The sequence below is a fragment of the Rattus rattus genome, chromosome 15 (genome assembly GCF_011064425.1).
Source record: "Rattus rattus isolate New Zealand chromosome 15, Rrattus_CSIRO_v1, whole genome shotgun sequence".
Lineage (NCBI taxonomy): Eukaryota > Metazoa > Chordata > Mammalia > Rodentia > Muridae > Rattus > Rattus rattus.
In genome coordinates, this window is record NC_046168.1 from 796,512 (window position 1) to 809,407 (window position 12,896).

The 12,896-nt window shown below is 39.5% G+C and overlaps 1 protein-coding gene across 1 annotated transcript; it reads left to right on the forward strand.

The window, feature by feature from the left end:
- The first annotated feature begins 12,281 nt into the window (after nt 1-12,281).
- On the forward strand, nt 12,282-12,686 carry LOC116884918 (ATP synthase F(0) complex subunit C1, mitochondrial-like). Its single transcript, XM_032886140.1, is given in 1 exon segment — nt 12,282-12,686. A coding segment is annotated over 1 exon segment (405 nt).
- Nucleotides 12,687-12,896: the final 210 nt, after the last annotated feature.

Genomic DNA, 12,896 nt, shown 5'->3' on the forward strand with positions numbered 1-12,896 from the left:
TTTAGGAAATGGCAGTTTGCTCACACCTAACCCTAGTCAATTACATTTGCACGAGTTTCCTCTTCATGGAGAAATAATTGCATTACTTCCTCTGATTAGTTTGGCTGTTGACTGGCATGACACGATACAGCTTGCAACTAAGATACCCCTTTTACTCAGGAATACATGCACACTTATGTACACACACACATACACACACACACACACACACACACACCTTTTATTACTCAGAAGTGTACGATAGTAAATGAGTGTGGTGCTAACCTCCCTTTGGTGTGCACCCAACAGTGGTACACAACGGCTCCATTGTTATATGACTTAAGTAAAATGCTTGTTGGTTTCCAGTTTCTCCTGAGACTGATCCACTTTGGGCCTGCTGAAATTTGAAACCTTGAAAATCTTTTACCCTAAACAGTCGCCAGGCTTATGTTTGCCCTTAAGCTCCTTTAAGAGGCACTAGGAGGTTTACTCCCAGAATGGAGTCTAGCCTGCATAAAGAAACGAGGGATTAAAAAATGGAGAAAGATAAATGAAGAAGACACGAGATCGTGAAAAATGAAGTTCAGTATTTCACTGCTACAAAGTTGTCATGTGATATGCATTAGGCTCTCTAGCCACAGAAGTGATAAGCAATTGCTATAACCACCGATCAGTTTAACAGAAGAGCTAACAGAAATGAACGCCGATGCATAAGTGTGTGGGGAGACTGATGACGTGGTTCCCATCTTCAAGTTTTGCTTCTACTGCTTTACTCTGATTTTATGTGATACTGAACTTCTATTATGAAAGTCACACATGTTCTTTTTAAATAAACCATTAAGAAAACTGGAGGTTCATGAAAGGACTCAGCAGCTAAAGGGGCTTGTCGCCAAACCTGAGAACCTGAGATCAGTCCCTAGTACCACACCAAAAGGGAGAGCACTGACTCCCAGAAGCTTTAGTGTTCGTAAGCACACTGTCCGTGAATAGATGCAATCATATTTTCAAAAAGGAAAACCATTACACAGATAACCAGTGTGAACTATTTCCACATTTTCCCTCTGTGCATGCATCTGCACAGATCACACACAGGCTAAGTTGTTTTTAAAGTAAAAGCAAAGCAAAACAAAACAAAACAAACACTGTTGTTGATTGTTCCCCAGTACAGTTTCTAACTAATAATAACAGAGACTTCCTCAAGTCCCATAAAAATTCAGATATTAGTGCAGGCAACTTTTAATTTTATTAATGTCTGGGTTATTTTGAGAGTTTGCTACCAGAAATAAATAGTACCACATGTTTTCAGTGATAAACTCTGTCCTTAAACCTTGTGTATTGTGCAGAGGAAGTTTGCAAGGTTGTTAATGAACTCTTATGCATCTTTGCATACAATAATCACATCCCTCTATCTGACAACAAAGCCATTTTTAGTATTCCACGGTATATTTTGACTCTGTTTATAAATAAATGATGAAAAACAGGAAGAAATACAATCAAAACAGGAAAAGGCTAGGGAGGTTTATCTTCATTTATTTATCTAGAATAATGAGGTGCAGGGATTCCACGTCAGCAAAAGACTGATACCCACGTGTGTGAAAACAAAGGGCCTCAGAATTAAAATGCCTTCTTGGTTTTAAAGTCATCTGGCTTTACACTGAGGAGAGAACTCTCTCAGTTTCTCCTGGGTTGTTACATCTCAGCTGAAAAGCAGAACTTACTACCTGAGGAACTGATTTTACTTGAAAGACAAGCAAATTACATATCAAATAATAAAGTTGACAAGGGGGATCAAGGGAAGCATTTGCAAGTTTAAAAAAAAAATCTCAATTATAAAACCATCTGACTCAAAGCTTGAGATGATTTTTCTTTCTAAATTATTGATAGTATTTTCTTTCCCAAACCAGTGTTTCTAAAAGGAATTATGGTCTCAAGTCCTGTGGCTTATTGCATTCTCCAGGGTTGACTGCTCTCCCTGTCCCTACAAAGCACAGGCTGCTTGTCTGCTGCAGCAGCTATCCAGCCCTCTTCAGCCCTTTTAGGCCAATTCCTCAGGAACCGTGGGTCTCAGGAACCTCAATCTTTCTGTTACACCTTTCACAAAGACACAGTAGAATGACAGTTCAACTCCAACATCTGACAAGGTCCTGCTAGAGCAATCGTGAGTGGGTGGTGCCCATGCTTGCAAATGGTATCTAGAATAGGAAGGCAGTGTTGAATCTCATCATGGAGGACTCTGGACTGGGAAGGGAGCTAGCTCTTGCACATGCTGAGTACTAACCAGGTGAAATTGAAATCACTTGGGGATTTTGTTTCGTACAGCTCTAGCATGGCAGGCCCAAAGGACAAGATAAGATCATTTCCACTGACACGGATGTACATTGTAGATTCTTAGATGACAAAGAAACCAGATCCCTTTAGGTTAAGCTAAAATGATTTATCACTAGGACACATGGTTGTCTCATTAAAACTAAGGATGGGAATGAGGCTGGACTTCCAAAAATGACCCAAACTGGTGACCCAAAAGCCAGAACTCTTTCCTTACGCTTATCTTCCCCGGTTATCTATCTTTATGTATATTTTGTTCTTCTCCTCTTCTTTTTCATAGGTTTCAAACATACAGTTCCTTGCTCTAGTGATTCACAAACATTAACTTCTGTTTCAGACTCCCCATTATGAAGTATTCATAGATCACCTTTGGTCTCATCTGCCGGGAAGGGCTGGGCCCAGGAATGAGAATTCTGAGAGGCAAGAGGACACTTAAAAACATGATAATAGATGACACTCGAAAGGTGTACATGAAGCATCAGCCACTGGACACTACAAAGAATCCAAAAGAAACTTCCTTAGTGAGAAAACTGAGGCCCAGAGGAAGGAGAACAGCTTTTCCCATGTCACACAACTAGTCAATGACAAAATAAATTCTTTCTCCTATTACCGTATACCACAAGACCCGAGGCAACCAGGAGTGAATGACACTGCCCATTTCTTTATGCACACTGAAGCCATAAACGGCATAATTCAGAGAGGCTGTGTTAATATTGGAGTATTTCACTGTTATATTTTATTTCTCTCTTTATTCAGAGTAGAATGTCTATATTGATTTCTACCTGTTGATCCTAAAAGTAGCACAAGCTTTTCTTTTTAAATATGATATATGAAAATCTAGAATTTATGAAAAATAGTAAGTGAAGTACAGAGGCACCCTCAGGACTCAACTTTCAAGGCATACATAACTGCATATGTAACATATATGTTCAAAGAAGCCTGATAAGTAGCAACTTTCTCCTTGTCGGGAATTCTGAACTGACACGTATGATAAAAGAATAGCACAAAGGTTAAATGTATCCTTTTTAGTAGTGACACAGCTGAGTTAAAGCTTAGATGAGTGTGAATGCTAAATGTGGTCACTAAATTATTAACTCTCCCATCAGGGTGTCAGGCACAGTGTGGAGGAAGAGAAATGAATGAGTATTGCTGGTCAAATTTCATGGACAAACCCAGACAGAGCTAAGTTAGCCATTAAATAGTTATTCTTCTTTGAATTTCTAATTAAATGCTGGCTGTGGTGGTGCACACACCTTTAATTCTAGGATCCAGGAGGCAGAAGCAGGTACATCTCTGTGAGTTCTAGATTAGCATGGTCTACATAGCAACTTCAAGGCTATAAAGTGAGGCTTTGTCTCAAATATTTTTTACCAGTTAAGTAAGTCACCACAGTTTCATGAGGTAAATGGAGGGGAGCGGGGAGAGAAAAACTGATCATGTGACTGAGCTCTCTTTGTTTAGAAGGAGCACTGGAGGCAGAAGTTACATTAACAAGTACTTTAAAGGGTAGTACTAACTTCGTTCTCTATAATTTGCTGTCTTCCCACATGCATGTAAATTCTTTAACTTACGTGTAGTAGTCTGTGATACAGTAATACTTTATTTCATTTGAAAGTCTTTTAAGTTTTTATTACAGTGAAAACTCTTGATATTTGCCAGATTAGTCTAATTATTCTCTCAAAACCCGTTCCAAAAACAGTGAAATAAACAAAGCTACACACACATAATACAATCACACACAAACACATACACTCATGTATACATACATGTGCACATACACACACTTCAAAATTAGTCTTAGAAATGCAGTGTACATGTACCAACACGTTGAAAGTTTCTTCATCCCATGCAATATACAATCATCAATCTTTTTCATCTTTGAAATCATAATAAACACACAGTGATGATTTAATTTGTATTTCCTTTTCCTTTTGCAGCAGTAGGCTTTGAACTCATGACCTCATGCCTGTGAGGCAAACATTCTACAGCCAAGCTCCAGCTGCATTCCTTTAATTACAATAAAGTTGCACGTTTTCCGTCCTTCCCATTAGAAGAATATTATCGACTGCCCTGACATATGGAGTCAACTATTTATCAGAATACAAGACACCTCTAAGTATCTAAGCAGCAAATTTGGCTTTAAAACATTGTGAAAAATTGATAGTGTTATTTGGCCCACTGAACGCACTAGCTAGATTACAGTGTGATCTCAGAATCAATGTTCAGTCTATATATTTGTGTAGTGGATAATTACTGCAATAAATGCAGACTTGACATTTCATAGAAGGAACACAGTGCATTAGGCCTGTGCCCCAGAGGCCTGTTGCATCAGGAGTTTAGAAACCATCAAGCACAGGAGGCCAAGTACATTGGCTCTAGAGTTCTACCTTCCAGAAATCATAATAAAACCAGAGGGTGCAAGATTTCTCTTCCATTTTACCAAGAAGGAGTCCACATGTTCATTCTAGTTTTGTAGGTACTTGGATAGCAACATGACGAATTCCTGTCACTGAAGTGCTGGGTGCAGCCTGCTTCTTACAAGGATTAGACTTTCTGAAGGAGTTGAGGGTCAGTGAGATGGCTCAGCAGGTAAAGGTGGAAGGAGAAAATGGATGTCACAACGTTGTCCTATGATCTCTACCTAAGTGCCGTGATACGTGTGCTTTGCATCATGTATATCCACACACAACAATAATAATAATAAACAATAATTAGAAAAACTATAAGAGAAAAATGGTTGTCTGTGCTAACAATTCCAACAAAGAAAACACGATGCTAATGTCTCCTTATACATCAAGAAAAATCTGGGGCTGGGGCTCAGTGGTTAAGAGCACTGGCTGATCCTCCAGAGGTTCTGAATTCAATTCCCAACAACTACTTGGTAGCTCACAAACATCTGTAATGGGGTCTGATGCCTTCTTCTGGTGTGTCTGAAGACGGGGGACACTGTACTCAATTCATAAAATAATCAAGTCTTTTAATAAACTTACATAAGAAAGAGGTAATATCTGAGAAGAGCTTAGAAACATGCCAGGCACAGTGGATGAAATTTGAAGCTTTTGTTTGTCTTGTCTGTTTTAACAAGTTCACACTATGGTACCTGACCCCATTCTGAATGATTCTGAATCATTTCTCATGCCCTCCCTCCTCTTTTGTTTATTTGTTTTGTTTTGTTTCTTTGTAGCCCCAGCTGTCCTGGGTGTTCTACTACTGCTCAGCTTTCTCCTTCTTATCCCTCCCCCTCCCAGCTCTTTAATTCATCTTCTGTCAGATTCCCTTTCTCTTCTGTTCCTCCTCCCCTTTTTGGTTCTCCCTACCTTTCCCTCTCCTTTTCACACTGTCCCTTTTAATCTCTTCAATTTTACCTTCTCGTCTCCAGTGAGATCCTAATTGTGAGACTCTAAATAATAGAAACTTAACAAGCTTCAAAAAATCAGTTACATTAAAACGAATCTGCCTGATATTTAATTAGTTAAAATTTAAATTTCAAATTTAACACATTTTACATAGGACATGGGAGTTTACTCATTTCTCAGGGTATTCACCTTTATTAAAAATAGGTTGACATTTCTCTTCTTACATTATGGAAATTTACAATGAATTTTCCTATTTTAATTTTAGGATAAAACATAGTTTAGCCTACTAACCATGAAGGAGAAGTGTCCCGACGAAGCTGGCCAACCGAAGATTAAACTGTTTCTTTCTAAGAAAAGCAATGTCACTTGATTTTGTTTTATTTCTTTCCAACTTCTCCGCCTTTCTGTTTGCTTACCTGGAGAGAGCAGATGGTGAAGGAGAGAGCACATGGGCATGGAGATATGACGGGCAGCAAACGTTCTCACCATGCCCCAAACTCCAGGAATAGCACTAGGTTAAAGAGATAAATAAAGACTTGAAGGAAGTAAAATAAAACAAAGATGTTTCTCTATTGTCATAGTTGGGTTCTATTGCTGTGAAGAGACACCTCTTATAAAGGTAAACATTTAATTGGGACTGGCTTACAGTTTCATCATGGTGGGAAGCATGGCAGCGTGCAGACAGACATGGTGTTGGAGGAGGAGCTGAGAGCTCTATATCTTGATCCAAAGGCAGCCAGGAAGAGACTGTCTTCCACAGGCATCCATGAGGAGGCTTTCTTCCACACTGGGTGGAGCCTGAGCATCGGAGACCTCAAAGCCCCCCCCCACCAACAGTGGCCTTCAATAAGGCCATACCCCCCAATAGTGCCACTCCCTATGACCAAGCATTCAAACACAAGGGGACCAAACCTATTCAAATGACCACATCTATTAAGCACCTGTTAAGAGAGAAAGTTTCCAAGCCTGAAGGCAGTAAATTAAAGCACAAAGACTGGAAATGATCACATAGGCTCTTTCTGTATAATCCTGATGTAAAAGGGCAGTTGGACTGTCAAAATTGTAGCAGAAAATAAAATGAAAGATATTTTTATTATATGAAGGAATCATAAAATGTATAAGAAAAGTGCTCAGGCTTTCAGAAATATGAAAAAATGACTACAGAATTTTAAACATGGAAGATGTTCAACTGTTCAATGCCATTAGTGAGCAAAAGTAATAAACTGAAATAATTACGTATTGGATATTATCCATTAAAATTTTAGGTAGAGCTGAGGTATAATATGCTCAGAGGTAGCACCCATGACTAGCACACCCAAGGTTCTGGGTTAAATCTCTGTGTGTGTCCTGTGTGTGTGTGTGTGTGTGTGTGTGTGTGGTGTAGCAGTAGTAGTGTGTGTGTGTGTGTAATAGTAGTAGTAGTAGTAGCAGTAGCAGCAGCAGCAGCAGCAGCAGCAGCAGCAGCAGCAGTGGGTTTTAAATTTTATTCATTTATTAAATATGTACAGGTGTTTTTTCCGCATTAACTGAGAGGGAAGACAGACCCTGGGTGTGTCTTGCATGGACTGGAGTATGAGCTTTAGTAAAAAGGAATGTATGGGGAGACAGGGTGCATGCACTGTCTCTGCTTCTGCACCATGATTGAATGTGAGCCACTCCTCATGCTCCTGCTACCAGGCCTTCCCCACCGAGGTGGGGTGTATCCCCAAACTCTGGTTCAGAGTGGTCCCTCCTCCATCTCAACTTGGTTTTGGTCAGGTATTTTTGTCATGAGAAGTAATGAATACAGCATTCCTCAAAGACATGAGGTGCCCTTTCTCCCTCTTTTGCATTTCAAAGGAGCTGTAATAATTTGATATTTCTAGCCCACATGCACCTAATCCTGCACTTCTTCTTGGGAAGAACTCTGCCTCCTGACAGCAGAGTTTGGAAGGGTAAATAGTGCATGCATAAGCCATCTGTTTCTTTTTTTCTTGAATCAAACTCCCCATCTGAAGCCCATATTCTACTCCATGTCTGCCAATTTCTTAAAAACTACCTTTCTTGGGCTCAGTTCTAGAAGTCAATGTAAGAATCATATTTTTCGGGGGCTGGAGAGATGGCTCAGTAGTTAAGAGCACCGACTGCTCTTCCTGAGGTCCTGAGTTCAAATCCCAGTAACCACATGGTGGCTCACAACCATCTGTAATGAGATCTGATGCCCTCTTCTGGTGTGTCTGAAGGCAGCTACAGTGTACTCATACAATAAAATAAAATCTTAAAAAATATATAAAAAAAATCATATTTTTCTAAATATATGCCCACCTTCTCTAATATCAGATTTGTCAGTAACAAATGATCCTCATTTGCCGTCTATATTTCAAACTTTCATTGCTTTAAATATTGGATACAAAGATGGGTATTGGTCCCATTAAAATCTAACCTTTTATTATGATATGCTCAAAGCTATAAAGGTGGCGAAACATCTTTCCATTTATAGAAATTATAGTTAGACAAAAATCTATGTATGAATATCTTCATTATATTTTAATATTAATAAAATAATGTACCTTTGTTTCATCTACTAAAGAGCCAAAAGTCAAGATGTAAATGAATATATACATACTTTAATCAATAAACTGATATTTTGTGGCACTTGCCATAAACCAAGTATTTTGCTATGTAAAATGAGACACGAAGGGAAAAAAAAGCAGAAAGAAAATATTCCAAGAATATTAAACATGCTTTTACTTTTGGTAGGTAGGGAGATCATGTCTGACACATTCTTTCCTATTACATGCCTCTTTGTGTCTTTTAAAATTAGCATGTGTTATTTTTATGACTTTGTAAAGTATGTATGAATCTAGAATACACAGAGACCTTCGAAAATGCAACAAAAGTTCAAACAATCCAATTCAAAAGTGGGCAAAAGACTTGAATAGACATTTTTTCAAGGAAGATACACAAGGGAACACTAAGGGCAAGAAAGTAAGTTTAGCATCGCTAGATATTAGGGTAAATGTAATAGGGTGCTACAAGCTCTAAGAGCTCATGGCTATTTGGATGGCTATAATTAAGCAAAACAGGAAATACTATGTGTTGGTGAGGATGAGGAGGAATTGCAACCCTTATGTTGGTAGGAATATAGCATAGGATAACCGCTATACAAAGCAGCATGGCCTGCCCCCTAAAATAAGATTAGAATTAGTGTATTATCTAGCAATTCCATATCTGGACACATATTCTAAGAAATTGAAAAACCATAAGCAGATATCAACCAACTCACATTCACAGGGGTTTTTATTCATAACGGCTCTTAGGGTCTCATTGCTGTGAAGAGCCACCATGACCACGGCAACCAACTCTTATAAGGCAAACATTTCATTGGAGCTGGCTTACAGTTTCAGCGGTTCAGTCCATTATCATCATGGTGGGATGTATGGCGCTGTGTGGGCAAACTTAGTGCTAGAGGAGCTGAGAGTTCTGCATCTTGATAGAAAGGCAGCGAGGAGAATGGAATTTCATACTGGGTGCAGTTTAAGGATAGGAGGCCTCAAAGCCAACCCTCACAGGGACACATTTCTTCCAACAAGGCCATAGCTACAACAAGACCATACTTCATAATAGTGCCACTCCTTGTGGGCTAAGCATTCAACACCTGAGTATAGGAGAATCAAACCTATTTAAACCACCACAATAGCTAAAACATGGCAGCTAGAGCAATGGCCACCACAGGTGAATGGACTAGTAATATGTGGTCTGGACTGTGTGTGTGTGTGTGTGGGGATGTGCATGCACACATACATACATGTTATTTATCACAGAAAGAAGGAGATTCTACACATACTATTGAACATGGATGAACTTTACACACATGACCCTGTGTGAAATAAGCCAAACAAAGCTATCTCCAAATGTCATGTCTCTTTAAGGAGATAGTGGTAAAGTCATAAAGTCATAAAGTATTTTTTCTATTAATGTATTAATTGTGAAAATAATGGGTTTTATTATGACATTTCCATATGTGTATTATGATCTTTGATCATACTCAACTCCACAAAGCCTCTTGTTCCCTGATCCCACTTTTTTTCTGCTGATTTCTTAAATGACCCAAGATTTCATGAGAGTTCCTGTAGTATTTGTCTTTCTGAGTCTGGTTTATTTCACTTAACAGCAAGTAGATACAAAATAAATATTTTAAAATAGGCACATAAAAGAAAATGGTTTTTGTGGTCTGTAAGGTAGGATGGATAATTATTTAATAAGGTTTTGGTTTTACAAAATACAAAAAGGTCTTGTGATGGATGGAGGCAAAACCGTACAATGTGTGAAATGGCAATTTCTGGTTTCTTTGGAGACTCGGTTACGTCATATGATGTTTTGCTGAAGCAGACACAGGGGAGAGGTTATCTTGCAGAAGCAGGCATGTGAAAGGAAGCATGATGATTAAAAAGAATATAAATATAACTGCACAGACAGTGTGATGAAGCTTTTGCATTCGTTTGCCTTGCACTGCTGCACTGATCTTCGCTTCTCATGACGTCATAGAGAGTAACTTGTCACAGAACTTTTGTGATACTCTGGTTGTTTCTTGCCACGTCCTTGGACCTGGGCTAATTTGGCAGAGCCTCACAGTTTCTTCTGGATCGGGCCGCTGCTACAGATTAGTGTTTGGTGTTTGCCAATTAGACTGGATTATTGCAACTGATTCATGTTTGATGTTTTGGACTGGACTGCTGGTATCCTGACAACAAAGATCGGGATCTCCCCAAATAAACAGGTCCACAAACACTGTTTCCTATAGACTTTTCTTCCTTCTACCTCCAGAGGGCAGCTAGAAAGGAGGGTGAAACATTAAAAGAACCCTAATTAAAGTAGGTTCTGAAAAATTTAAGCCTACAATTGTGAAAGCAGTTTTGAAATGGTTAACGTGGTAAATTTTATGCTCATTTTACCCCATTAAAGTGTAAAAGGTAACACCAAAATAAATTCAATAAAATTAAGTAAAGTACACACATGAAAAGAGGTGTATACACACCCACAGGGTGTGGGGAGCTGATAAGGTATTAAAAATAAAGAGATAAGTGGGTTTGGATATAAAAGACTCAAAAATAAAAGTGACTTAGTCAGGATGGAAGTTATGCTCCCCTCCTAAAAAGAAGTGTGGTGGTAGGGAGTCCTTGTGGATGCTGGGTTTGCTCTATTATTTAAGATTGGGGGTATAACTTCTCTTCTCTGTCCTTAGATGGACATCCCCATTACCAAATCTCCCATAGTTCAGTGTGGATCCTAGTACTCCAGCATTTTCATCAGCAAGAAAAGGAAATTTTAGGAGGGTTTCTCAGAAGTTCCACTTAGCAGACAGCCACATGGCTTAAACTACATATAAACATCTATAATCAGAGTTCACTAAGGACAAGTGAATATTAGCGTTATAAGCTATAATGAAAATTGATGGATTAAAAATACCTCAAGATGGGTCAAATTTTATGAAGAGAAAAAAACAAAGAGGGGAGAGGGAGGGTTTAGGGGGCTGATGGACAGGAAACCTGGAAAGAGAATAACATTTGAATTGTAAATAAGAAATACCCAATTTAATAAAAATCGAAGATAAAAAAGAAAAAAACAAAGAAAATACTTAACTCATATGTATACTTTTTAATTTTTTTAAATTTCAAAACCACCATGAACAACATCCAAAGGCAAAATGCTCTAGGAATTAGAAAGCCACAAAGTAATATTACAGCGAATAGCAAGAATAAACAAATACTTTAAAAGATGACATTGGTACTCCAGCCAGGGCAGCAGGTAGGCTAACTGCAGACCTTTGCCTGTTGCTCCTCTCCTCCAACCCAATCCCCAAGTCTCATCCCTAGCTCTGGGGGGACCCCTGCGCATCTTTCCTTCCCTCCTGCCCTCATATCCAATAGATCAACAGACCTCTCTTCTAACTTTCCCTCCACCATTCTTAGCTTTACGCCAGGCTCTAACTCCAGCAGTCACTCTCTGGGAGCCCACAGGGCCACTCTGAGCAAGGAAGCGAGTAGGCTCACTGCAGATCTTCACCTCTCCCTTTGTTTTTTCCAGATCCAATTCCCTAGCCTCATCCTCAGCTCTGTAGCAACCTCCTGCTGTGGCCTCTCTTCCTTTACTTCTCCAATACCAAGGGTCTAAGAAGATTCTGGTGGAAAACCCTGCTCTCCTCCCTCCCTCTTGTAGATCCTTTCAGCACCACACCCTTATCCATCCCCACTCTTAAGGGTCAGTTCTCAATACCAAGAAACACATTTTACTTGGAACCCCCAGTGACCACATCTACAAGGATCCCAGAAGCGTTTTCTACCAGGCAACAGACAGCCATCACATTTTCCTAAGAACCAAAGAGGGCAACAAAAACCAAGGGACAAAACATTAACCTTCCCAAAAAGACAAGACAAGATATTAGCACTTAGAATTACATCTTCCAAAGCCCAGATGTTTAGATGCCAGTGTAAAAGCACAATCAATAACAGCCAGAACAATATGTCTCTCATAGAGCCCAGCAACCCTACTGCAGTAGGCCCTGAGTATACCAACATAGCTGAAGGATAAGTAAAAGACCTTAAAATAGGAGATCAAGGGCTAAAGCTGTGAGATTGAAAAATGCAGACCACCAAGGCACTGATCATTTCTTTAGTTCTGATCCACTCCTATACCAGGGGTCTAATTAGGCCTGTGTCTGCCTCCCCCTGAGTAGACCAGAGGCCCATTTAAGAGCTCTTGTATAGCAGCTCTCTGCTCCAGGTGGACAGATGGAAATTCCAGACCAGTGTTATTTCCCAGGGCATCAACACAGCAGCCAAGTTTATTGGAGTTGGTGCTGCCACAGTTGGTGTGGCTGGATCAGGGACTGGCATTGACACAGTGTTTGGTAGCTTGGTTACTGACTATGCCAGGAACCCATCTCTCAAGCAACAGCTCTTCTATGCTATTCTGGGTTTTGCCCTATCTGAGGCCATGGGGCTCTTGTGTTTGACGGTTGCTTTCCTCATCCTCTTCACCATGTGAGGCTCCATAGGGTCACCCAGTCGTCCTTACAGGTTTGACTCCATGTCAGTCCTGGTGCTGGAGTGTGCTGAGCTTTATCATTAAACAGAAATGTTTTTCTAAACCATAAAAAACCTTAAAATAGTCTTTATAAAAATAATAGAGGTCTTTAAAAAGGAAATTAATAAATTCATTAGAGAAATCTATGAGAACACAAACAGTGGAAGAAAT